The sequence below is a fragment of the Xenopus laevis genome, chromosome 3L (genome assembly GCF_017654675.1).
Source record: "Xenopus laevis strain J_2021 chromosome 3L, Xenopus_laevis_v10.1, whole genome shotgun sequence".
Taxonomy (NCBI): Eukaryota; Metazoa; Chordata; class Amphibia; order Anura; family Pipidae; genus Xenopus; species Xenopus laevis.
Genome location: NC_054375.1, coordinates 79,783,738 through 79,810,949, shown reverse-complemented (window position 1 = coordinate 79,810,949; position 27,212 = coordinate 79,783,738). Strand labels below are relative to the sequence as shown.

The 27,212-nt window shown below is 37.5% G+C and overlaps 1 protein-coding gene across 1 annotated transcript; it reads left to right on the top strand.

Moving 5' to 3' along the window:
• The first annotated feature begins 435 nt into the window (after positions 1-435).
• On the top strand, positions 436-3,156 carry LOC121401507. Its single transcript, XM_041586437.1, has 2 exons — positions 436-2,473; positions 3,030-3,156. The coding sequence occupies exons 1-2, from the start codon at positions 561-563 to the stop codon at positions 3,040-3,042; spliced, it is 1,926 nt and encodes a 641-aa protein (XP_041442371.1). The 5' UTR covers positions 436-560; the 3' UTR covers positions 3,043-3,156.
• The last annotated feature ends 24,056 nt before the right edge of the window (positions 3,157-27,212 follow it).

The window sequence follows — 27,212 nt, the reverse complement described above, 5'->3', positions numbered from 1 at the left end:
CTAACATCATTCTTGATTTTGCTGTCTCATGTCCAACCATATTGTTTGCAACTACTGTCCCTTCTCCTGCAGATTTAGTTGATCCATTTGAAGATATACCTAAAGCAGTCTGGGCCACACCCGAGTCACCTTTTGGTAAGGCCGTTTCAGTTGAAGAGGTGCAAATTAATTTACGTCCAGGGTGTGATGGCCCCAAGGTACCACAGTACCCACTTAAAGCCCAGTCCATTCAGGGTGTGGCAGATGAAATTAACCTACTTTTGCAACACGGCATAATTGAACCAAGCGACTCTCCTTATAACACTCCTTTGTACCCAGTACAGAAGCCAAATGGCTCCTACCGTATAGTCCATGACTTACGGAAGTTAAATGAAGTAGTCGCAGCAGAGTTCCCCGTTGTTGCCAACCCTGCCACTCTCTTACAAGATAACCCCTTAAAGGAATATAATTCAGTTTTGGATTTATCCCAAGCATTTTATTGCATTCCTTTATCTCAACAATCCAGACCACTTTTTGCATTCACCTACAACAATAACCGTTACCAGTGGACCCGCCTCGTAATGGGCGGAGCTGACAGTCCCTCGATCTTCAGCCGTGTACTCGCGACTGATCTGCAAACTTTCACTGACCTTTTACCTACTTCTGTTTTTCTAATACAGTATGTTGACGACCTTCTGCTTTCTGCAGACACTGCTGAACTGTGCCAACACTACACTTGTGCCTTACTTCTGCATTTGCATACATGTGGTTACAAGGTCAATCGTTCAAAGCTGCAATTTTGTCAAACCTCAGTTACTTTTCTAGGCATGACACTCAGCAAGGGAGCCAAACTCATGGGCCCCCAGGTGCTCACTGATGTCCAACGTATGCATTTACCTACCTCAGTCAAAGAATTACGCAGTGTTTTGGGTTTGTTTAACTTCTGTCGCTTATGGATTCCTGCTTACAGTTCTCGCATACTTCCTTTCAGAAAATACCTCAAAGGCAACCCTCCTGGTTATGCTTCTGTCTCTCTGTCTCAATCTGACTCTACTGCTCTTGAATGTCTAATGTCTGATATTTTGCAGGCCCCACAACTCCATTTGCCGAACAGCTGTGAGCCTATCTACATGTACGTTTTTGCAAACGCAATCTGTTGGGCGGCAGTAGCCACCCAACAAGAGGGATGTATTATAGGACACTTTTCAGGAATTTTTACACCCATAGAACAAGCTTTCACTTCTTGTGAACGTAACATATGCGCTTGTGCAGCAGCTGTAGAAAAACTCTATTCACATGTAATTGTTCCCAGTGTTACCATATACACCTCACATGACGTGCCAGCACTACTCAAAAGTAATACATTACACTTTGTGCCTGCACGCGTAGGACAATGCACGGCTGTGCTCCTACGAAGTCACATTTCTTTCAAAGGAATGCCTCCAACTAATCCTTTCAATAATCTTAAAGATTTATTGTTGTTCTCGGCTGAGAACCATGATTGTACCTCTGAGGAAATTCCAGAGGAACGTCCCTTTATGGGTATTGTCCCAGTAACAGATTTACCACCGTCACATGTTGTAATTTTCTCTGACGGTTCACAGACAGAAACACATACGGGCTTTGCCGTGTGTCAGATAGATCCTGACACCAAAGAAATTATACAGAAAAAACAATATGCATTACCACCAGATACATCAGCCCAATTAGCAGAGATAGCCGCCGCCTTAGAAGGTTTCCGGCTCATGAATGACAAAAACGGAGTTCTGTATACAGACTCAGCTTATGTCACTACCACCACACATACAAATGCATCTAAATGGCACAAGAGAGGTTTTGTTACAGGAAAAGGAACTCCACTACAACATCATGACACGATTCTTGCTATAATGGAAGTACTACAGGAAAGACACAACAAAGGTTTAAAAACATCCTGTGAATGGGTAAAAGCACACCAACATAATGTCACAGATATTGTCGCATACGGCAATCAGATAGTTGACGAACTAGCAAAACAAACCACAAACCCACTAACCATTTTTGTACAAACACGAGCTAAGAAATATCTTTCCACTTCTAACCCTTTTGCACCCATCAGAGTAATGCAAGAAAGTGCCACTAGTGCAGAAACAGACAAATGGGTGGCTAATGAGTGCTCTCATTACTATCACAATAATGAGCCTCCATATATTTGGATGCACCCTTCAGGTGTACCAGCATTACCCATAGGTGAGTGCCACCTATTGGCCCACCAGTTACACTACGGGTCACATATGCCAACAAATGACTTGATCAATACTATAAGGGAAATGTACTGGTGCCCAGATTTAAAAGATATTTGTAAAGCTGTGGTCAATACTTGTAATGTTTGTTTTACCAACACCAGTCATCAAACTCCAAGGATTCCTCCTGGAGCGATTCCAAGGCCTGCTGGCCCCTTCAGAGAATGGCATATCGATTTCACGGACATGGTAACTCCTTGCAAAGGATACAGGTATCTTTTGGTCATGATTGACCCATACTCTCAATGGTTAGAAGCTTTTCCATGTAGGAAGGAAACAGCTCTGGTTGTATTTGATAATCTATACAATGAAATCTTTCCCAGACATGGGATTCCTAAATCTATTGTTTCGGATAATGGAAGCCATTTCAAAAATCAACTCTGTGAGACATTTGCAAATTGTACTGATATCAAGTGGAGGTACGTGTCTGTGTACAAACCAACCTCCAATGGCATTGTGGAAAGAGCTAATGGTCTCTTAAAGACACAACTCAGAAAATTGACAGCTGCCACAAATGGCTCGTGGCTGGAATGTCTACCAGCTGCATTGTTCATACTCCGCAACCATCCTATTAGGCGTTGTGGACTTACCCCATTCGAAATCACTACCGGTAGACGTATGTCTCTTATCCACACAATCAGTACACGTCCACTTCCCAATGCTGACAGCCCATACAATCTCATACGGTGCCTCCAGTTAGCACATCAAATGTCTGAAGTGAATATTTCCAAGGCACCTGTTGTTGTCACTCCTTCTTTTCTTTTTCAGGTCGGAGATCTAGTCTACAAGAGAAATTTTACTCGTAGCCGTTGGGACCAACCTATATATTCCGGTCCTTTTAAAATACAACAGCTCTCCCCCACTGCCGTATTACTTGAAAACCACGGGACATGGATTCATCTTCGAGACTGCTTGCCTTGTCCTTCTGTGTTTCCTACTTCCTCTCCACCCCCATAACAGCATTATGGGCTGACAATGAACTTTTAAAACTGCACAGTACTGCTGCCATGATTGAAAATAAGACTGACTGTTGGGTTTGCTCACATATTCCTACTCACAGCCTCGGTACCCCTATCCTTGGGGTCCCCTTTACATGGACTGATTTTGAAGACAGATATGTGATGGACTTTTCAACTCTTGATCCAGAATTGTCTAAATATAGGGAAATTTCTGGTAAAGGTGATGAAATAATGAAAGCACCCCCAGCTCTTATTTTGGCAGGAATAGTACGACATCCTTCAGTATGTTTCACTGTTTTTAGTAGGAAAACACGGGTGACCATTAATGGTAAACAAATAAGGATTCCTAAATCCTTATAGGAGAAACTACATGTAACTCAACCGATTTAAATATTACTCAGGTCCCCACACATTATGAAGCAGCCACCACATATGCACATTGTGTTGATGAAACAAAAGTATCTTCTACTATTGAGCCCTGCCTTTCTTGGGCCAATAAGAGTTTAGAATGGGATTTAGATTATATAGATGGTCCTGCTCACTATAACATAAAATTTTTAACACTTCAGATTAGAAATCAGGGTTTTCACCGCCCCATGGTGCTTCCTTCAGGGACTTATTACATCTGTGGTAAGAAAGCCTATGCATGGTTGCCCATGGGAGCCGAAGGTAGATGTACTATAGGAAATGTAATCCCAGCTGTTAGAACTAGAACAGAATTATCTGCTACCTCACTTATTGATACACACTCATCCGCTGTTTTAAACCTTAAGATACAGAAAAGGGAACTGTTTAATGATAAAGATAAGGCTTGGGCTTTCTTCCCTGCCTGGACAGGTTGGGGAATAGAAATGATGGCTCGCCTTAATGAATATGCTTCCCTTCTTGACCGCATGATTAACAACACTGTAATATCGGTCCTTGCAATTAATGTAGAACTAGCTCAGATTCGTAAAGTAGCCCTTCAGAATAGAATGGCCCTAGATTTCTTGTTAGCAGAACAAGGTGGAGTCTGTGTTTTAGTAGGAGAAGAATGTTGCACCTACATTAATGACTCTAAATCGCTGGTTGAATCTCATATGGCCAAGGTTTTCGAATTGCAAAAACAAGCCAGGGATATTTCAAAAAATGGTTTTAATCCCTTTACATGGTTAGGTAATATTGGTGGATGGTTAAATGATTTCCTTGGAAGTTTCTTTAAACCCATCCTAGTTATTTTAGCTTTGGCTCTTGGCCTGTATCTTGTTGTTAAAGTAATGATATGTGCCATAAGCCGCTGTACCTCCTCCCCAGCTTCTGCTCTACTTTGATTTACATTTATAAGATATAACTTTTCTCAGCCTTATAGGGGAGGTTTGACCAAAAAAAAAAAAAAAAAGTGGGATCTTAGCATTTTTAGCTTCATTTTAGTATTTTTCATTTTTACTAATTTTCATTTTTACATTTTTACATTTTTAACTTTTATTTTACATTTTTAACATTTTTTAACTTTTATCTTAAAAAAAAAAAAAAAAAAAAAAAAAACTTAAAAATTTTAATATTTTCATTTTTGACTTTTATTTTCATTTTTATCTTTATTTCATGGTATTTTTGAATCTAACTTGAATTTTAACCTTAATGTACTCAGTATTATTTTACAATATCAGTATTATCTTACTCAGGATGATTATTACTATGTCTCATTATCTCTATGCAATGATTTCCTTTTATTATCTCTCTGTAATGCTTTATTTTGCTTTATTTTGAAACCTAAGTTTACTATAATCATACATTTGCTTAAATCTTAGGCTACATGTTATATTCAGACAGCTCTTGCTTCATTGTGCAGTTCCAGCGGTTCCTAGCCAAGTTAGTTCCTCAAAAACAGGAAATACCTCTAGCCCCCTAGCTTCCTGTTTTCTTTGTTTTCATTAATTTCAGCTTTTCAGCTGCACTTCTGTATTGGTGCTGCCACAACAGTTGAACTATAACTCACAACAGCATACACCACTGTCCCATTTATAATAGACCTCCTTTGTTCCTGGGGGTCCTCTCAGCACTCTCCCTGTGCCTGCAATTACTAATATGAAACATATTTAATGTTTCAAGAGAGGTAATGTAAATATAAAAATATCGGGAACGGTCCAATTCCTATGACGGACGAATGGCTAGTGTCAGAGGGTTGATATTTGTCACCCCCGCCCTCTACGACGCCATAACGCTATAAGGCCTAAGGCAGGATGGACTACAAGGACATATGGTCTACTGTGGACAATGGTCAATCATATAGCTTATACTAGGCCATACAAACAAAAGATCATCACTCTGTTACTTAAATTCCAGAGTGTTAGCATAACGCCAGTCTGTCTGGTGTGGCCCCCTCCTGCAGACGTGCTGCTCGAATTACTTGAAATATCACAATGGCCTTGGTTAGCCATAGCTGATTGCGAGGCTGTGGACCGTTGGAGCTAGGCACAGTATGTTACCACATTCCTTTGCTAACATGTAAGACTAAGTAAATCATTTAGACATTAATTGTACAAGGAGGAGTCAGACTATGTATGGTATTGGCATACTCACATTTGTTATCACCACCATCTATGACATCAAAATGGGTATATAAACTTATGTTATATGGGAGTATCCTTGGAAAGCATTCGGGTACCACCCAGGTGACACACGACTACTTCCCCAGGCAAAACCTATTGTCTTGTATTTTGGACACAATAAACTACCTCATTGTATTTTGAACTTGCACTATTTCGTGGTTTTGCTTTACGTACGAGGTCATAGAGGTAGAAACATATCAACAGGTGTTACCAGGCCCTGTTTTGTGGAAAGGTCACAAAGGCCTTGGCCTAGGGCAGCAGGGTTTTAGGGGTGGCATGCTGCCCAACCACATCCGCATTGGTACAAAAGCACTGACTATGGGCAGAAGATACTATTATTACTATAATATTAAGATACTTTTTTAAATTTCCCATGTACTATTCCCCAGTGCTCCTGACCGGATGATGAAAATTTGCGCATGTGTACAAATGAAGGGGAGGGGACAGGGCAAACGAATGGCAGCAGACCCAGGTGTGCCCGCTATGTTAATCTGGCCCTAGGTGTTATGTCTCCAGTAAACAATCACAAAGGGCAGTCTTTCTTCCGTGGGATGTTTGCACTCAATAATGCTATTCATTCGTCCAGTAGAGAATCTCCATACTTTACTGTTTTTGACTATCCTAGACCCATCCTAGATCCATTTTCTGTTCGTTCCTCAAATGTTCCTGCTGTCAACTCTTGGGTTGACCACTTTTCTAAGATTTACAAAAGGTTCAAAACTCTTTTTCCTCAACAGTAGTTGCCAAAAAGAAAGCCACAAATAGGCATTGTAAAGTGTAACCCAAGTATCAGGTTGGTGATAGGGTCTGGTTATCTCCCAAAATTATTCCACCAAAATTTCCTTCTGCCAAGCTAGAAACCAAATTCATTGGTCCATTTTCTTTATCAGAAATTATTATTTCTAGCACTGTCCAGTTAGAACTTCTTCCTGAACTCAAAATTTCTAACACTTTTCATGTTTCTTTGTTAAAACCTGCCAGAGTTGTTCGACAGGATTCTCCACCGATTACAGTAGAAGGTCAGCCCAGATATTTGGTACAGAGGTTAGTGAATTCACACCTTTCCAGGGGAAAATTGCAATATCTGGTACACTAGGAAGATTATGGTCCTGAAGAGAGATTTTAGGTTCCAGCCTGTGTTATCCATGCTGACCATCTCAAATGTCAGTTTCATGCTAAATTTCCTGATAAGCTTAGGGGTCCAGTGGGGGTAATGTTACAATACATACATCTAGTGGGGCGGCTGGGACTCCTATTGACCCATGTTTTGGTTACCTTGCCTGCCCAGAACCATTGTCTAGGTTCTTTCACTTTAAGACCTGGCAGCATCCAAGTAGTGAAGGGCTCCTCCTGACATGAAAGGTAGCTGTTAAAGGCAGAAGCGTGAGCCATGACCGGAACCTTGGCATGTGTTCTAGGCTTGTGATACAGAACGTGACAGTAAGGCATCTGGTCTAAAATTAATTTTGGAAATTAAGTGATCTTTAAAAATTTCTTGTCTAAAATGCTATTGTTTCCCAATGTTATTACTTACAAAAAAACCTTTCATTAATAATAATATGATCCAAGCCAAGGTAATGACAGACTCAGTGAACTGATTCATCACCAAAAATGTATTAATATTTTTAATGCAGGTAGCATATTTTTATAAATGTGTTAAGAATAAGTGGCACATTTATTAAAATTCAAAACTGGGAATTCCTGGGGGATTTAAAGCAGTGTGAATTTTTCAGACAGCCAGGCAAGGGTTTTAATGATTTGGCACATTTCTCAAAACATTTCTTGACTTTTCAAAAACGCCAATCCATCAGAATTGACTGCTGTTGAAATCCCATACTGTTCCAGGGGGGATTAAGAATTCACTGGTAGTGCTGAACTATAAATACAAAGAGCATTCAGTTAATTTACCCCCAAGCAAGTCTATGTTGGAATTAACAATTCACTACAAATCTTTTTCCACACTGCTATAATTAGTAGTAATGTGGAAAATTATATGTAAATCATAACTGATCTGTATTTTTATTCCAAGCAGTAACCATAACTTCTGCTCAAAAGAAGAGAAAAAAAGGAGCATTAATAATATTGTATTTATGTGTCAAAATAAAATGTGGAAAATAAGATATTGATTTATTGTAGCATAAAAACATAAAATTGGCAGGGAAGAAACATTTGGCTAAATTAGGCTGCCAATTCCCTCCTTACAAAAAACTGTGCACTTAAATAAATTACTTTTATCTGGTTCTCTCTTTTAAACATTGTGCATTTTTTTATTTTTTCCCACTTGGTGGTAAGAAGTAAGAGTGTCCAGTGTGAGAGAACTTGTTCTCCATCACACATGCCACTCTACCAAGTTTACACTTGCAAATATACCATTACATTTTTGGGGGTTTCTTATTTAACATTCCTATAATTTTATGAAGAGAAGACTATATTTACAGGTGCTTAAAGCAAATTGTTTACATTGTCTTTAGTATGTAAGAATATAAGTTTAAAACAATTGTTAAAAGAATACGTTTTCCCAGTACACTCATTACAGTATTTTAGCCCATCCTTTAGTCACCCATATTAACTGCCAGGTATAACCCTTCTTTCTCCATACCAGAGATGTGGCAGACAACTCCAGAGTGCAGGTGCATTAGAGGCAAAACAATTGGGCTTTGTTTTGGCTGTTTGCATTTTTCACTTTGCTCTCATTTGTTAATTATCCCTTATGTTTTTATGTACTACAGTGATATCTTCATTTAATCAAAAGTGTTTTTTAAATGCAACTTTATACAAATTTCTCAGCTGTGCTCTTAAGAATGAAAATGCAGGATGTTTGTTTGCAGCTACTGAATCGGTTAGCAATGAGTAAATTCAATGGAATTCCTTGATGATCATTTATATCAAATGATTTTGATATAAAAAAAATTGACTAAAAATTTGTTAATAATTTGCATTTCAAAGGTACATTCCATTCACCATGTTTAATAAATGTTGTGATTTTTTTTTAGCCTAATTTAATTTTTAAAATGTTGCTCATTGATTCTAGCATCACAAATTAAGTATTTTCTGTTCTTTTTTTCCCCTACAAATTATGTTTATGCTTATGCCTATTTATAAACCTATTATCTAGTCCTATAACTAGTCTGTCATTACAACCACTGGCTGCTTTCTAGGATGTACAAGAAACAGTTGATGAATTGTAAAAAAGTAGAGCTGATATTAGAAAATGAAACTACCCCATAACTAATAGTGGCTTCAAATATGTCTTTACAAAGCACAGTAACAGTTAATTTTACATAGACTTATTTATATAGTAAGTTAAGTTGAAAAAAGACACACGTCTATCAAGTTCAACCTTTTAACTCTATTTTAACCTGCCTAACTGCTAGTTGATCCAGAGGAAGGCCAAAAAAAATCTTTCAAATTTGCCTCAGAGGGGGAAAATTCCTTCATGACAAAAAAATCAGACTAGTCAGACTAATCAGACTAGTCCCTGGATCAACTTGTACTATGAGGTATTTCCCATAACCCTGTATTCCCTCAGTTGCTTAAAAGCCATCCAACCCCTTCTTAAAACTATCTAATGTATTAGTCTGTACGATTCAGGGAGAGAATTCCAAAACTTCACAGCTCTCACTGTAAAAAAAACCCTTCCAAATATTTAGGCGGAACATCCTTTCTTCTAATCAGAATGGGTGACCTTTCATCAGCTGGAAAGACCTACTGATAAATAAAGCATTACAGAGATTATTATATGATCCCCTTAAATATTTATACATAGTTATCATATCACCCGCCTCTTCTCCAGGGTGAACAACCCCAATTTGGCCAGTTTTTCCTCAAATCTAAGATTGTCTATATCTTTTACCAGCTTAGTCTCCCTTCTCTGTACACTCTCTAATTCAATAATGTACTGTTTGAGCATTGGAGACCAAAACTGTACAGCATATTCTAGATGGGGCCTTACCAGTGCTCTATACAGTGGAAAAATGACCACCTCCTCCCATGAAGCAATGCCCCTTTTAATACAGCTCAAGACCTTATTTTCCCTTGAAGCTGCTGACTGGCAATGCCTGCTACAGCCAAGTGTATTATCTACAAGGACTCCAAGGTCCAACAGATCTTAGTTTAAAAAGCAGTCACTTGTGGGCCACAGCATCAAATGCTTTGGCAAAATCCAAATAGATCTACTGCTCCCCCACTGTCCAGCATCTTACTTACCTCATCATAAAAAGCAATCAAATGTGTCTGACATGACCTATACTTCATGAAGCCATGCTGATTGCTGCTTATAATGCCATTCACTAGGACAAGATTCTGGATGTAATCCTTTAACAAGCCTTCAAATAATTAGCCTACCACAGATCAAACTTACTGGCCTTTAATTGCCAGGCTGAGATCATAATGCCTTTTTAAATATTGGAATGACATCAGCTTTTCTCCAATCCATATGTACCATACCAAATTAAAGTGAATCTGAGAAAATGACAAATAGGGGCCAGTCTAAAACGAAACTAAGCACTTTAGAACCCAGGGGTATATGCCACCTGGCCCTGACGGCTTGTTTCAATTCATTTTCATTAAAGCTTTATGAATCATATCCTGAGTCAGCCACTGACTAGATTGAGATTGAGCTGAGCCAACAGTGCAACTATAAAGTGAGCCTGGGAACACTGACTCCTCTATTACATACACTAGAAAAGAACTGATTTAGCATATTTGCTTTTTCTGTATCTGTTACAACCATACTAATACCATTATTTAAAGGAGCAACACTCTTAACCCGCATCTTTTTAATATCAATATACTTAAAAAACTTTTTGGGGTTAGTCTTCGCCTCAACCACAATGCGTTCCTCATTTTCAATCTTTACTATTCCGAATTGCTGTTTTACAACATTTATTATAGTGCTTATATTCATTAAATGCAGCTTCTGTCCCAACAGACTTGCCTTCCTCTTCTTTCCTATTAACTTTTTTACTTCTGTATTAAGCCACATAGGGTGATTCTTAGTGATTCTACATTTACTCCTTAAGGGAATAAATTGAGAACAGTAACAATTTAATATCATTTTACATGACAACCATTTCTGTTCTGTGTTTTTAGATTAAAATATAATGCCCCAATATATGCTCTAGAGGGCAGCTCTCAAGGTCTCAGCTCTAAAATTAGCTGTTCTGAAATTAATAATTAACTGGATATCACATGTTGTACCTTTTCAGGTGAATTGAGTTATGAAAAGTAAATGTTAGCAGCACTTTTAATGGGTTTTTAGCTAGTGAAATTTTTAGTAACTAAATGAAAATGTGCTTAATGAGGTAAGTGTTTATCTCAATGGATTGCATAGGGTACATGTAAAGTGATGTACTTAAATGAAAAGTACCACTTTGGGGAGAATTTAATTAGTTTAATGTACAATTATAAACCTGAGCAAATGGGTTTACCATGAAAGCCTACAAAGGAAAAGGGTAAGCAGCATCACAGAATTCTGTAGCGTGCACATCATTCAAGATACAATATGAAATGACCTTAACTGACTTTTTGCACATGATCTGGTCTTGTCCCCATGTCAACCAATCAAGCTTTTCATGCCTATTTGGATGCTATAATCCCACTGAGATATTCCAGACTAGGGATGTAGCGAACGTCGGAAAAAAAGTTCGCGAACATATTCGCGAACTTGCGCAAAAATGCGAGCGGTTCGCGAACGGTTCGCGAACCCCATAGACTTCAATGGGAAGGCGAACTTTAACATCTAAAAAAGACATTTCTGGCCAGAAAAATGATTTTAAAGTTGTTTAAAGGGTGCAACGACCTGGACAGTGGCATGCCAGAGGGGGATCAAGGGCAAAAATGTATCTGAAAAATCTGCCTGTGTGTGCTTGGAAGAGATAGTGTAGGGGGAGAGCTGTTAGTGATTTCAGGGACAGATGATAGTAAGTTTGCTGGCTAGTAATCTGCTTGATACTGCTCTGTATTGGAGGGACAGAAGTCTGCAGGGATTTGAGGGACATTTTAGCTTAGGTAGCTTTGCTGGCTAGTAATCTACTGTTCTCTTTAAACAACTGCCATACGTTGACCTTGTAGGCATTGTTTGCCCAGTTTTTTGGACGCAGCCACTGAAGCACAGTTGCCAGAAAAAATATGCCATATAAATGCTGAAAATAGTAATTTTTCGCCATACGTTGACCTTGTAGACATTGTTTGCCCAGTTTTTTTGGTTGCAGCCACTGAAGCACAGTTGCCAGAAAAAATATGCCATATAAATGCTGAAAATAGTCATTTTTTGCCATACGTTGACCTTGTAGGCATTGTTTGCCCAGTTTTTTTGGTCGCAGCCACTGAAGCACAGTTGCCAGAAAAAATATGCCATATAAATGCTGAAAATAGTAATTTTTTGCCATATACGTTGAGTCAACGTATGGCAAAAAATGACTATTTTCAGCATTTATATGGCATATTTTTTCTGGCCTCTGTGCTTCAGTGGCTGCGGCCAAAAAAACTGGGCAAAAAATGCCTACAGGGCAAATAATGCCTAAAAGGTCAACTTATACACTACTACAGCGATGGATACGGATTACGTAAAATATATTATGGCTGCTTGAAAAAAGTCACTCCGGTGTTTTTTCTGGAGACGGTAATATTATGGATATTTAGACAGAATGTGAACAAGGTCACACAGCTAGATGGCAGTTGGTTGAATAACACACTGGGCAAAAAATGCCTACAGGGCAAATAATGCCTAAAAGGTCAACTTATACACTACTACAGCGGTAGTAAAATAAAAAAAAGTAAAATAAAAAAAAAATGAATATTAAAAAAAAAAATTAAAGTTGGTGCTGCTGAACTACTAGGAGCAGCAGATTAGCACACCAGTCCCACTCCCCAACACTGCTAGACTAATAGCACTGGGCTCTTATAGTAGTAGTAGTAGTAGTAGTAAAACAACAAAAAAATAAATAAAAGCAGTCCTTACAAGGACTACTGTTATTGCAGCAGTCAGCAGATGAGATCAGAAGCAGGACAGCTGCCCACTGCAGCTACATACAGAGCACTGCAGTAGAAGGTAGATTACTAGCCAGCAAAGCTACCTAAGCTTAAATGTCCCTCAAACCCCTGCAGACTTCTGTCCCTCCAATAACAGAGCAGTATCAAAACGATTACTAGCCAGCAAACTTTCAACTGTCCCTGAAATCACTAACAGGCAGCAGCTCTCTCCCTACACTATCTCTTCAGCACACACAGGCAGAGTGAAAAAACGCTGCAGGGCTTCGGTTTTTATAGGGAAGGGGAGTGGTCCAGGGGAGAGCTTCCTGATTGGCTGCCATGTACCTGCTGGTCTGGGGTGAGAGGGCAAAAAAAAGCGCCAACAATGGCGAACCCAAAATGGCGAACGTCGCGCGACGTTCGCGAACTTCCGGCGAGCGCGAACACCCGATGTTCGCGCGAACAAGTTCGCCGGCGAACAGTTCGCGCCATCTCTATTCCAGACTTCCGACTATTCATTTTCTATGCAAAATAAACATTGACATCCACTGGATGGGTTCTTCTCCAACAATTGTTAGAGCTTGGCTACAGTTGAAAACAGCATTGTTTATCAATATAATGATATCACAGATTCTACTAAGATTGATAAGGCCTGGGGCTCCTGTTGTGACTTGGTGACTTGGATCTATTGACAAGTCCACCAGCAATCCATTTTACTTAGGTATTCACCTCACATACTCTATCTGCAAGACTCACTGGAGACTCACTAGTGGAATCTGCTAAGCAAGCCCATTTCACTTTTCACAACTAGGGCATAACAGACCCTTAATTTGAGCACTAAACTTACCCACCATAAATATGTTATTTAATGATGTATGATTTGATCATTATTTAATGTTTTCATTTATTGTTGTTCAAAACTCAATTAAATGTACCTTTTAAAAAAATTACATTATTACATATTACAATGAATTAGTAAACTCTTTATATTTTGCAGCAAAGCAACAGTGTCAGTATACCAATTCATTCATTGAACAGTACTGCATTTATCACCTTGTACATAAATGCAGTTGTTACAGTATATCCAAAATGTATACAGCACAGTATACATCTTCATGTATCAGTCAAACAACACGGCTACAAGTTGACAGCCAATACATCAAACTACATGAATGCATACTGACAGGAGATGTATCAAAATGACATTGGTAAATATTGACAGAAGATACATCAAAAACATAGGTACATATTGACAGCACATACGTCAAATATCAATAAATATTGGTAGTAGTATACGTGAAGATGTTAATGGATGATGCTGGAACTTGAGAGCTTGAGTCCAATACATTATCAATCTTACAAACCATGTAGTAAGTACTTTTTCATTTTGCAAAGACAATAAAACACCATGCTTGAAAGTAAAATTGTGTCAGTTAAAAGAACCCTGTACAGGTATAGGATCCCTTATCCGGAAACCCGATATCCAGAAAGCTCCGAATTACGGAATGGCTGTCTCCCATAGACTCCATTTTATCCAAATAATCCAAATTTTAAAAAATTATATCCCTTTTCTCTGTTATAATAAAACTGTAGCTTGTACTTGAGCCAAACTAAGATATAATCAACCCTTATTGGAACCAAAACCAGCCTATTGGGTTTATTTAATGTTTAAATGATTTATAGCAGACTTAAGGCATGAAGATCCAAATTACAGAAAGATCCATTATCCGGAAAACCCCGGGTCCCGAGCATTCTGGATAACAGGTCCCATACCTGTATCAGCCTATCAGTAAATATAGCCTTTTCTATCTCTTACCTGGAGCCACCATTTCTAGGTCTGTGTGCTCCCTCAGTGTCCTGACCAGAAATACTGCAGCTCAAACTGTAACAGAAAGAAGTGTGGGAGTAAAAGACAGAACTTTGTCCATTTATTGACTTATGTGACCTAACATATACAGTATGTGTCCCCTAACATGTTTGTGTGTACTGTGAATCTTATGATCCTAGGGGGCCGACCTTAGTACTTAAAATAATTTTCTATTTAGGATTACCCAATGGCACATATTACTAAAAGAGTATATATTTATGAAAATTTTTATTTAGATGAAGCACAGTTTTCCATATGAGCTGTTTTATATTAAATATTTTTATAGAAACTTTACATTCTTCTAGGGTATAGTTTTCCTTTAACAGCCAATGACCGATAAATATAAGTCCTCATTAATTAAAGTATATTTTACTCTTTTCAGGACCATATCACAGGGACAATTGATTAGAGGGACATCTGTAGGAACAGAAAGCACAAGTAGGTAGGATGTAAGTAGGGTTCTAAGATGTCCAAGACAGTAATGCAAGTGATTAATAATCAAAGTCACTGTCACTCTTGCCTAATACACACAGAGGAGGCTAGCAACTAGAGGTACACAGTAGGTATTATGGTAGGAGAACTAAGCACAAAAGAGCCTGAATGCTAAGCAACAAGCCAGGAGGACCAGGAGAAAAAGCGAGAAGAAAACAAGCCAGGTCAAAGCCAAAATAACAATCTTTATCCAAGGAATCAAAAGCAGTGTCAAGGATCCAAATGGAATGGTCAGAATCAGTGAATGCTTAGAATGATTGAGGAATAAAGAATAGTCCACCAACACTGAAGACAGAGCCCTCTCTTTCTTTAACAGCATTTCTGTTACCATATGCATTTCTCTTTCTGGGATTTGATTAAACGTTCATTGCACTGGATTTTTGTTGTGTCGTATTAATCTCAGATAATCAAGACATGAAAGCACAGACAAGGGTGTATTAACTCTATATAAAATAGTAAGCCCTAGACAAGAAATTTGTTTCTACTCTAATCAGGACTCCATATGCTCTTTTCCTACTTTGATGCATAATAAATAATTTGAATCTTGAAATAAGAAATACAATGTTAGATTTACCAGACAAGTATTTTTTTTATATTAACTAGCGGTCAGATCTTGTGAATGGCTAAAACCCATATTTTGTTTCAGATTGGAAAACAGAAAACCAATTATTTCTCAAGCACAGGTATACAGTACCTAGGGGTAATATACTTCTATAACTGCAGAGAAAGGAACAACATTTACTGGGAACAATAATTACAGCTGTTTGTACACAGATCTGTAGTTAAGCAGGTCAGAAAGGTGCTCTGGTTACCTATGATCAATCTCATAAGAGTAATCCAATAAAAAATATGACTGACCCATCAGTTCTCTAATTCTCTCATTACTGTACAGCTAAACATCTCAAAGTTCTATACTGTTGTAAAAAGATGTCTAAAAAATGGCACTGCCCACATTTATGCAAGGTCAAAGGTTACAAATAGGGTTCTCCTAGGTCAGTATTTTATTTACAGCTTACATTTGTCTTTGAGTTATTATGCTACCGTCCACAATGAGTTCTCTATATCAGTTATTCTGGTGCACTTTGTAGCCTTGTACATTGTTTCTTAACACATTATATCAGTAAGGATAATCCAGCCTTTGAATCAATAAAATGTGGCCAATAAAAGGCAATACACTTAGTCACTGATGATCCCCAAACATATATAGTACTGTACTTAGAAGAAAGCACAAAACAAAACACAATACAGTTCAACCTGTTGAACTAAGATGAGAAAACATTCCACAATACTAGAAAAAGAAATGTACATGCCTCAAGTGGTAAAGGTGCCTACTTTATATAGCATGAACACATTTTCACAGCACCCAACAGACACATCATACACATCAGTCCATGCCCTAATGAAGCTTACAATCTAAGGTCCCTATCACATCACACACAGTTGGGCCAATTTTTTTAGAAGCTAATTAACCCACCTGTATATTTTTGAAGTGTGGGAGGAAACCCACCCAGACACAGGGAGAAATTATAAACTTTTTGCAAATAGAGCCTTGGCTGAAATCCAACTCAGGACCCACCGAGCCATTGTGCTAGTAAGCTAGAAATCCAAAAAAGTGATTATTATATAGTTATTATATAGTCTCCTAATGTTAATATCTGTGGCCTTATTCGACATAAAGCCTGTCTGGTCTGGGTGTATTAGGTGTTCTATTACCCATCTTAGCCTGTTAGCAAGGATTTTGGCTAGCGCTTTAACGTCAGAGTTTAGTAATGAAATTGGTCTGTATGACTTACATTTCTCTGGGGGTTTTCCAGGTTTAGGAATTAGTATGATAGTAGCTGTCTTTGAGCTTTCTGGTATCTTGGCCCAACATAGTATAGAGTTGAAAAGGGAACAAAGCCTAGGCACCTCTATATCTTTATTGGCTTTATACCATTCTATGGGGAGTCCATCCAGACGGGAGGTTTCCCATTAGGGAAATTATTAATGGCTTCCGTTATGTGGTTCTACCGTTTCCACATTCTGCTTGTGTTTTCATTTATTTTCAGCAGCGAGAAATACTGGAAAGGATCACTTTAGAATTTATAATGGGGTTAGGGAAAAGACAGAAGCAAAATTTATTGCCACAGATAAGTAAGCGAATCCAGGAAGTTGTTAATTATATGGTGCTGGTGTAATTATATGGTGCTGGCAAGGTGAGTTGCTCAGGAAGAATTTGCACAGTGTCAAATGGGGAGCAAGAATAATTATACAACAGACATAGTGCAAGGCAAGTTTATTCTTTTTGAAAGCTGCCATACTGGTTGCTACAATGAATAAACACAAACACAGACTTTATGAACTGGTATCTCACATTTTTTATTTTTAAAACAGTGCTTCTTGGCTATATTGATCAGTTACATTTGAACAATGAATTTCAGACATGGGCATACGATGTTTTTCTCAGCAAGAAGAAAATGTTTTAGGGCTCTGGGTGGTGGGGCCTTGATATCATATTATCTGGACTGCCTTATTTATTAGATCAGTGCTATCTGAAAACCGATGTAATGAAATGTAATTGGTTTGGCATTCTTTCAATTTAAACTAACAATGTAAAACATCCGTAAAGCCATCAATACATACCAAATATTGAAATAAGCTTTTCATTTCACATTTTTAAAGTCCTATAACAAACGGCTTGCTGACAATTGGCATTCTGAATGACAGCGACTTGTGTCCTCTGGTAGACAGTTTATTTCAAAGATTGATTTTTATGTAAAACATGGCCTTACAATTGTATATTGTGTCAATCAATTATCTCAGGTGCTCTGCAGGACTGAGATGGTTCAATTATTTTATCTCCAACTAATGTAAAGTAAACTGGGTATTTACTTTTTCCTTATCCCCCAAAGTGCATGGACGAGCATAAAGACAAGAGTTCTTTGTGTTTGGTAAAGAAGTGATTACTTGCAACAAACACAAATGGTTTTGTAAGCTGTGTGAGTGATAAAATGCCCTGAGGACATTAAAGGAAAAATAATATCTAGACTTTATCCTTTCGTGGCTTTGCTTAGTCCTTGAAGCTTTTCAGGCTGTATGACAATTATTTGTTCTGTACTTACCCATTTTGTTTTATGCATTGTTCTTTCAAAATGAAAAGAAACAATGTTGTTTTTCTCTGGATTCTGATTATTTTAGAGTTAAGGCAAACAGGGAGTTCCAGGCCTTTTTTGTGCAAACTCCTGCTTGATGGGTAGGAGATAAAACTTTGGATATTACACCACTATTAATGTTAAGGGCATGCTTTGGAATCAGGGTCTCATATAAAGCAAATCAAAATCCTATTAGTTATGCCCCAGGAAAATTTTTCATGCTTGTGTTGCTCCATATCTCCATTTAATTTTGAATGTGTTTCTTGGGTAAAAAGGTTAGGGGCCCCTCCTCTAATGTAAAGGAAAAAATGTTGCACTGTTTGAAAAATGTTGCTCGAAAAAACAACCATTGACCTTAATGCATTTGGCAAATTTCTTGCCATTTCCAAATTTGGGCAAAACGGGTCAGACTCACCCATCAATAATTACATCATTAGGGTTTTTTGAGTAAAAGGAAGTCATATGAACACAATCCCCTATGCAGTGGCATAACTAGATATTCTGGGGCCCCACAGCAGGTTGACCTGTTTTACCAATATTTATTGAAATTGTATATGAATTATGGCCTCATGGGGCCCCTATACCTCCTGCCCCCCCCCTGCAGCCACAGGGTCTGCTTCCTCTGTAGTTACGCCCCTGCCTCTATGCAAGCATGTATACACTTGCCAAGTTTCCTACTGGTTCTGTAAATGGCAAAAATGTAGGGTTAAAAACACTCTGCTTGAAAGATCATATCCCTTTAATTAATTTACATATATTTATAAATAACTGGCAAACTCCATTAGATATATAGCCATATACAGTACAGATATGAGGCGACCATTTATTAAACCTTGATTTTTTGCTGGGCGAGGCTTTTAGGGGTAAAACTCAACTTTTTCTGGGGAAAAAACTCTCTAAGTTTTAGAGATTTATCATACCCCAAAGCTGCTAAAAATCCATATCCAAAAATTTGCCATCTCAAATCTGTCGAAGTCATATAGAAGTCCCTGAAGCTGTTTGTTGACATTGTGAGCTGCACTGGATCTGAAAAAGTCAGATTAAATGTCAAGTGAAGTCAAGCTAAATGAGTTTAATTTGTGAAAGGGAGATTGGCCAACTTTGTTTTCATAAAAATCTGAGATTAGTTTGAGTTTTAGTAAATAAGCCCCTTAAACTGGCTATAGACGCAAAGATCCGATCGTACGAATATCATACGATTGGACTTCCCCATCTCCCGACCTGCCACTAACCATTCCGATCAAATAAAGTAGAAAAGAACAGATCAGCCGATGTTCTGCCCCTGACAGCAATCGTATGAAAGTTATGTTCCGACCAAAGCTAGTGACAGTCTCCCTCTGATAATCGTACAATCGCCAATACATGCAGAGAAATTATCGGCTGGCGACAGAAATCTTTTAACCTGTCCGATCGGCCAAACGACCGATCTCCGCACAATGTCGGGACTCTCCACACACGTTCCGAAAATCTGATCTTTTGCATATATATATATATATATATATATATATATATATATATATATATATATATATATATATATATATATATATAGACAAATACAAGATTCCTCTGCACTCAACCCATTATCAATATATTTAAGACAGAGACATTTTGTGCATACTGCTACTGAAAAATGCCTTACCCTTTAAACAAAACTGGGATTGTTTGTCCATATATTGCAATATATTTAAGCTGGCCAACTACGTCAAAGTCATCCCATATCTGGCCAGTCCTATGCTCAATTTTCATCTGATTCATTAAGAATTCTATGGTTTAATTATACATTTTATAAAAGGGACGAATACGTTTTACCTGCAACTTACTAGCTGCTTTCAAAGTAAAACTCCCAAACTTGGCTGCCCTTTTATTAGACACCAGTGGGATCACCTGACTATAGTTGGAGGGGGTGGGAGCTACAACATGGAGCTGGTCACTGCTCTTGTAGAACTATAACAAACAAGGGAAAGTTGTGCTCACCACTAGTTTTTAAAAACATTAGGCGGGGGTGCAATGAGGGTGTGACCACAAAATACATATAGACAAATACAAGATTCCTCTGCACTCAACCCATTATCAATATATTTGGCCAACTACGTCAAAGTCATCCCATAGTAAGTTGCAGCTAGTAAGTTGCAGGTAAAACGTATTCGTCCCTTTTATAAAATGTATAATTAAACCATAGAATTCTTAATGAATCAGATGAAAATTGAGCATAGGACTGGCCAGATATGGGATGACTTTGACGTAGTTGGCCATCTTAAATATATTGCAATATATGGACAAACAATCCCTGTTTTGTTTAAAGGGTAAGGCATTTTTCAGTAGCAGTATGCACAAAATGTCTCTGTCTTAAATATATTGATAATGGGTTGAGTGCAGAGGAATCTTGTATTTGTCTATATGTATTTTGTGGTCACACCCTCATTGCACCCCCGCCTAATGTTTTTAAAAACTAGTGGTGAGCACAACTTTCCCTTGTTTGTTATAGTTCTACAAGAGCAGTGACCAGCTCCATGTTGTAGCTCCCACCCCCTCCAACTATAGTCAGGTGATCCCACTGGTGTCTAATAAAAGGGCAGCCAAGTTTGGGAGTTTTACTTTGAAAGCAGCTAGTAAGTTGCAGGTAAAACGTATTCGTCCCTTTTATAAAATGTATAATTAAACCATAGAATTCTTAATGAATCAGATGAAAATTGAGCATAGGACTGGCCAGATATGGGATGACTTTGACGTAGTTGGCCAGCTTAAATATATTGCAATATATGGACAAACAATCCTTGTTTTGTTTAAAGAGTAAGGCATTTTTCAGTAGCAGTATGCACAAAATGTCTCTGTCTTAAATATATTGATAATGGGTTGAGTGCAGAGGAATCTTGTATTTGTCTATATGTATTTTGTGGTCACACCCTCATTGCACCCCCGCCTAATGTTTTTAAAAACTAGTGGTGAGCACAACTTTCCCTTGTTTGTTATATATATATATATATATATATATATATATATATATATATATATATATATATATATATATATATATATATATACAAATAAAAGCTGGAAAACATATTCACAAAATAACTTTAGTTTAAAATAAACAAGAATGAATTTTGCAATGAGACTAAATCAGTTAATCAAGAAAGGTCAGTGGAGAGGTTAAGTAATTGGATTTCTCTTGTTTAAAGTTTTTATTGTTGCTCATGGCTTTAAAATCTGTCCAATGTTGTTTAGGTGCATTTTAGAGGCCAAAAAGGAGTTTCTGGTGGGTAATGTATTTTTAGAAAACGAATTATTTGAACATTTTTTCTGATAGCATTACAGCAATGATGCCAGCCCCATTTATCATATTCTTTTTCCAAAAACCAACAAATCCATAAACAGAAAATTACTGAAATCATTTAGGTATTCTTTGCAAAAGCCAACAAATATATTTTAGTTCTGTGTCACAAACGCTAAACTGCGCATATTGAAGACTCACTGGGTAAAAGAGGCATTGTCTCTCAGCTTATCTACTAAGAATCTCTCCAGTATATAATTTCAAAATTACATATAGTTGCATTTAGTACACTTAGGGGGTTATTTATAACAATTAAGATTTATGAAGTTTTAGTTTTTTTTCTACCGTGACTAATCTTACTTTTTAAAAAATAAAGAATATAAATAGCATGAATGAACGAATGATAGCATGGAGGAATTTGCATACTAAAACCTTATAATCCTTGTTTTTATAAGAATATGTGTGTGATTACAAGTGAAAAAACCTTGAAGTAAAAAAATGTTTCAATCTGCTAAGGACAGTTCCTTTTGACTACTATATGACCTCACCAGCTTTTGTATTAAAGGGGTTGTTCACCTTCACATTAACTTTTAGGGGTATATTTATCAAGGTCTGAATTTATCTCAATATCGGATGCTACAAACTCCGATCTAACCCGCTTGGGTTTTTAACGCTTATTTATTATTACATTTTCCCAAAAAGATTTTTTTGTCAATTTTCCCGGAAAACTCCGAATTTTACTGAGTTTTCACCTGAAAGCTCAGAAAACTTTGTGAAATTGTCTGAAACCCCCGACACAACCAAAAATCAATGGGACTGTTCACATTGACTTTTATGCAACCTCGACAGGTTTGAGATGCCGTGTTTTTATATTCGGGCTTTTTAGCTCTCGGGGTTTAATAAATTCTGAAAAATTTGTGATTTTTTAAAAAGCCTATTATAACACAAAAAATCAAAAAGATTTCGGGGAATTTCGGGTATTTGGAGCTTAGTAAATAACCCCCTAAATGGCAGTGTGTTGGGAGTTTCCTTAAATGAGAAGGATCTAGGGGTCTTAGTAGATAACACGTTGTCTAATTCTGGGCAGTGTCATTTTGTGGCTACTAAAGAAAATAAAGTTCTGTCTGTCATAAAAAAGGGCATTAACTCAAGGGATGAAAACATAATTATGCCTCTTTATAGGTCCCTGGTGAGGCTTCATCTGGAGTATGCAGTGCAGTTTTGGACTCCAGTCCTTAAAAGGGATATAAATGAGCTGTGCAGAGACGTGTGACTAAATTGGTTGGAGGGATGGAAGACTTAAATTATAAGGGTAGACTGTCAAGGTTGGGGTTGTTTTCTCTGGAAAAAAGACGCTTGTGAGGGGACATGATTACACTTAACAGGTACATTAGAGGACATAAACCAATAAACCAAATGATCCTTGTCAATATAACAATTGTTTCTACAATCTATCTAACATGGATAAATTCGAATTTAAAACCACCAACTTGAATTTGAATTAGAATGTGAGATTTATCACATCTCGACCTTGGAAACAGTTTTAATTCAACTATTCTACACCTAAAACCTGCCAAATTCACGTAGAAGTCAATGGCAGAGGTCCCTCAAACTATTTGAAGATGTTAATAGCAGTTTCGAAAATGACACCCCATAGACTCCAATGGGAGAAAAAATTTTGTGAAACAAAATAAAAATTGCTCGTAAAAAAAAGTGTTTTCGGGTCGGGACTATTCAATTGAATTTTACATGTTTAAATAAAATAACCCCCTAAGATTCCAAATAACAATTAGTTTATCTATAAAACATTGGTAATACAAGTTTGGGATCCCTTAATTTGCAAACCTATAATCTGGAAAGCTCTGGATTATGGGAAGGCCATCTCTCATGGATGCATATTTACTAAAAGGTGAAGTGAAAATTTGGAGTAGTTTCACCAAAAAATTAAGATTTCCCTCATCATTGGCAATTTACTAAAAGAAGAATAAATTAAGTTTTAGAAAAGTAACTTTGCAATGGTAAAAATTCTCTTTGCATTAGTGTAACTTCATGAGGCACATTTACTAAAGTGTGTATGTTCTCTTCATCTAACTTCAACGAATTTCACCTCAATTCACCAGGGGAATTTTCATAACACATCTCATATTTACTAAAAAATCATAAGTACACTTTTTCAAGAGAAATGTGGTGAATTTTTTCCTGTCGTAAATTCTTTGTGAAAATTAGCCATTGTGCTCTTAGTAAATTCGAGATTTTTCACTGGAGAAAGTTCAGCTGGAGAAGTGAGGTGAATTGATGCCAATGCAAAGAGTATTTTCACCAAAAACTTGGTGTATTTACCTCTTAGTAAATTGGAAATGTTGAAGGGAATCTTCATTTTTGGTAAAACTACTCCAAATTTTCACTTTCAACCTTTAGAAGATATGCCCAGGTGAACTTTCTCCAGTGATTATTTTCCAATTCATTAAGAGTGCAAGAATTTTTTTCACAAAAAAAAATGTCTCCAGGTTCAGGCTGGTGAAATACTAGTATAAAGATAGAGCAGCAGCTTTTAAATTTCATTATCAACATCACTCTTTCCATGCTATTGTTCTCCATGGGGAACAATTCTCTAGAGCATTTTTCCCACTACAATTGTATGGGGAATATACTGTATACTGGTGAATTTTAACAAAGAATTTACTCCAGGAGAAAATTCACCCCATTTCTCTTGAAAAAGTGTACTTACAATGTTTAGTAAATATGAGATGTGTTGTGAAAATACACCTGGTGAATTGAGGTTATTTTTGGTAAGATGAATAGTAAATTCACACTTTAGTAAATGTGCCCCATAGAGTATATTTTAAGTAGATCATTTGAATTGTTTTTAAAATTACTTCTTTGATGATAAAACAGTACCTTGTACTTGGCCTTAACTAAACTGCATAATCCATATTGGTGGCAAAAAACCTATTGGGATTATTTAATGTTTAAATTTTTTAATTAAAAAATCCAATTTACAGAAATATCCTTAATCCAGGAAGTCCCAGGTCCCAATCATTCTGGATAATATATGTACTATAAAAATGTAATATAACAGCAAGATTTAAAAAAATTACATGGGGCAACAAATGATTGAACCAAAAACGAATACCAAACAATCATATTGGGTCACAATCACAGGTCATACATGTGAAATAGTTTAACAAGTTAATCAATAAGCAATGTGTACCAGAGAAACAGAAAAAAAGCAAGCAGATTATGAGAGTTGGTAATATTGATTGTTTTTGACAGTATGTCAAGTAGAGATGTCGCGAACTGTTCGCCGGCGAACTTGTTCGCGCGAACATCGGGTGTTCGCGCTCGCCGGAAGTTCGCGAACGTCGCGCGACGTTCGCCATTTTGGGTTCGCCATTGTTGGCGCTTTTTTTTGCCCTCTCACCCCAGACCAGCAGGTACATGGCAGCCAATCAGGAAGCTCTCCCCTGGACCACTCCCCTTCCCTATAAAAACCGAAGCCCTGCAGCGTTTTTTCACTCTGCCTGTGTGTGCTGAAGAGATAGTGTAGGGAGAGAGCTGCTGCCTGTTAGTGATTTCAGGGACAGTTGAAAGTTTGCTGGCTAGTAATCGTTTTGATACTGCTCTGTTATTGGAGGGACAGAAGTCTGCAGGGGTTTGAGGGACATTTAAGCTTAGGTAGCTTTGCTGGCTAGTAATCTACCTTCTACTGCAGTGCTCTGTATGTAGCTGCAGTGGGCAGCTGTCCTGCTTCTGATCTCATCTGCTGACTGCTGCAATAACAGTAGTCCTTGTAAGGACTGCTTTTATTTATTTTTTTGTTGTTTTACTACTACTACTACTACTACTACTATAAGAGCCCAGTGCTATTAGTCTAGCAGTGTTGGGGAGTGGGACTGGTGTGCTAATCTGCTGCTCCTAGTAGTTCAGCAGCACCAACTTTAATTTTTTTTTTTAATATTCATTTTTTTTTTATTTTACTTTTTTTTATTTTACTACCGCTGTAGTAGTGTATAAGTTGACCTTTTAGGCATTATTTGCCCTGTAGGCATTATTTGCACACTGTTTTCTTCAACCCGCCATCGAGCTGTGTGACCTTGTTCACATTCTGTCTAAATATCCATAATATTACCGTCTCCAGAAAAAACACCGGAGTCACTTTTTTCAAGCAGCCATAATATATTTTACGTAATCCGTATCCACCGCTGTAGTAGTGTATACGTTGGCCTTGTAGGCATATTTGCACACTGTTTCTCAACCGCATCAGCTGTGTGACCTTTTCCCATTCTGTCTAAATATCCATAATATTACGTCTCCAGAAAACCCGGAGTCATTTTCAAGCAGCATCATATATTTTACGTAATCGTATCACCCTGTAGTAGTGTATACGTTGCTTGTAGGCATATTTGCACACTGTTTTTCAACCCGCATCGACTGTGTGACCTTGTTCCATTCTGTCTAAATATCCATAATATTACCGTCTCCAGAAAAAACACCGGAGTCACTTTTTTCAAGCAGCATTCATATATTTTACGTAATCCGTATCCACCGCTGTAGTAGTGTATACGTTGGCCTTGTAGGCATTATTTGCACACTGTTTTCTTCAACCCGCCATCGAGCTGTGTGACCTTGTTCCCATTCTGTCTAAATATCCATAATATTACCGTCTCCAGAAAAAACACCGGAGTCACTTTTTTCAAGCAGCATTCATATATTTTACGTAATCCGTATCCACCGCTGTAGTAGTGTATACGTTGGCCTTGTAGGCATTATTTGCACAGTGTTTTCTTCAACCCGCCATCGAGCTGTGTGAGCTTGTTCACATTTTGTCTAAATATTGATAATATTATCGTCTCTAGAAAAACCACTTGAGTTACTTTTTTTCAAGCAGCATTCATATATTTTACGTAATCCGTATCCACCGCTGTAGTAGTGTATACGTTGACCTTGTAGGCATTATTTGCACACTGTTTTCTTCAACCCGCCATCGAGCTGTGTGAGCTTGTTCACATTTTGTCTAAATATTGATAATATTATCGTCTCTAGAAAAACCACTTGAGTTACTTTTTTTCAAGCAGCATTCATATATTTTACGTAATCCGTATCCACCGCTGTAGTAGTGTATACGTTGACCTTGTAGGCATTATTTGCACACTGTTTTCTTCAACCCGCCATCGAGCTGTGTGAGCTTGTTCACATTTTGTCTAAATATTGATAATATTATCGTCTCTAGAAAAACCACTTGAGTTACTTTTTTTCAAGCAGCATTCATATATTTTACGTAATCCGTATCCACCGCTGTAGTAGTGTATACGTTGACCTTGTAGGCATTATTTGCACACTGTTTTCTTCAACCCGCCATCGAGCTGTGTGAGCTTGTTCACATTTTGTCTAAATATTGATAATATTATCGTCTCTAGAAAAACCACTTGAGTTACTTTTTTTCAAGCAGCATTCATATATTTTACGTAATCCGTATCCACCGCTGTAGTAGTGTATACGTTGACCTTGTAGGCATTATTTGCACAGTGTTTTCTTCAACCCGCCATCGAGCTGTGTGAGCTTGTTCACATTTTGTCTAAATATTGATAATATTATCGTCTCTAGAAAAACCACTTGAGTTACTTTTTTTCAAGCAGCATTCATATATTTTACGTAATCCGTATCCACC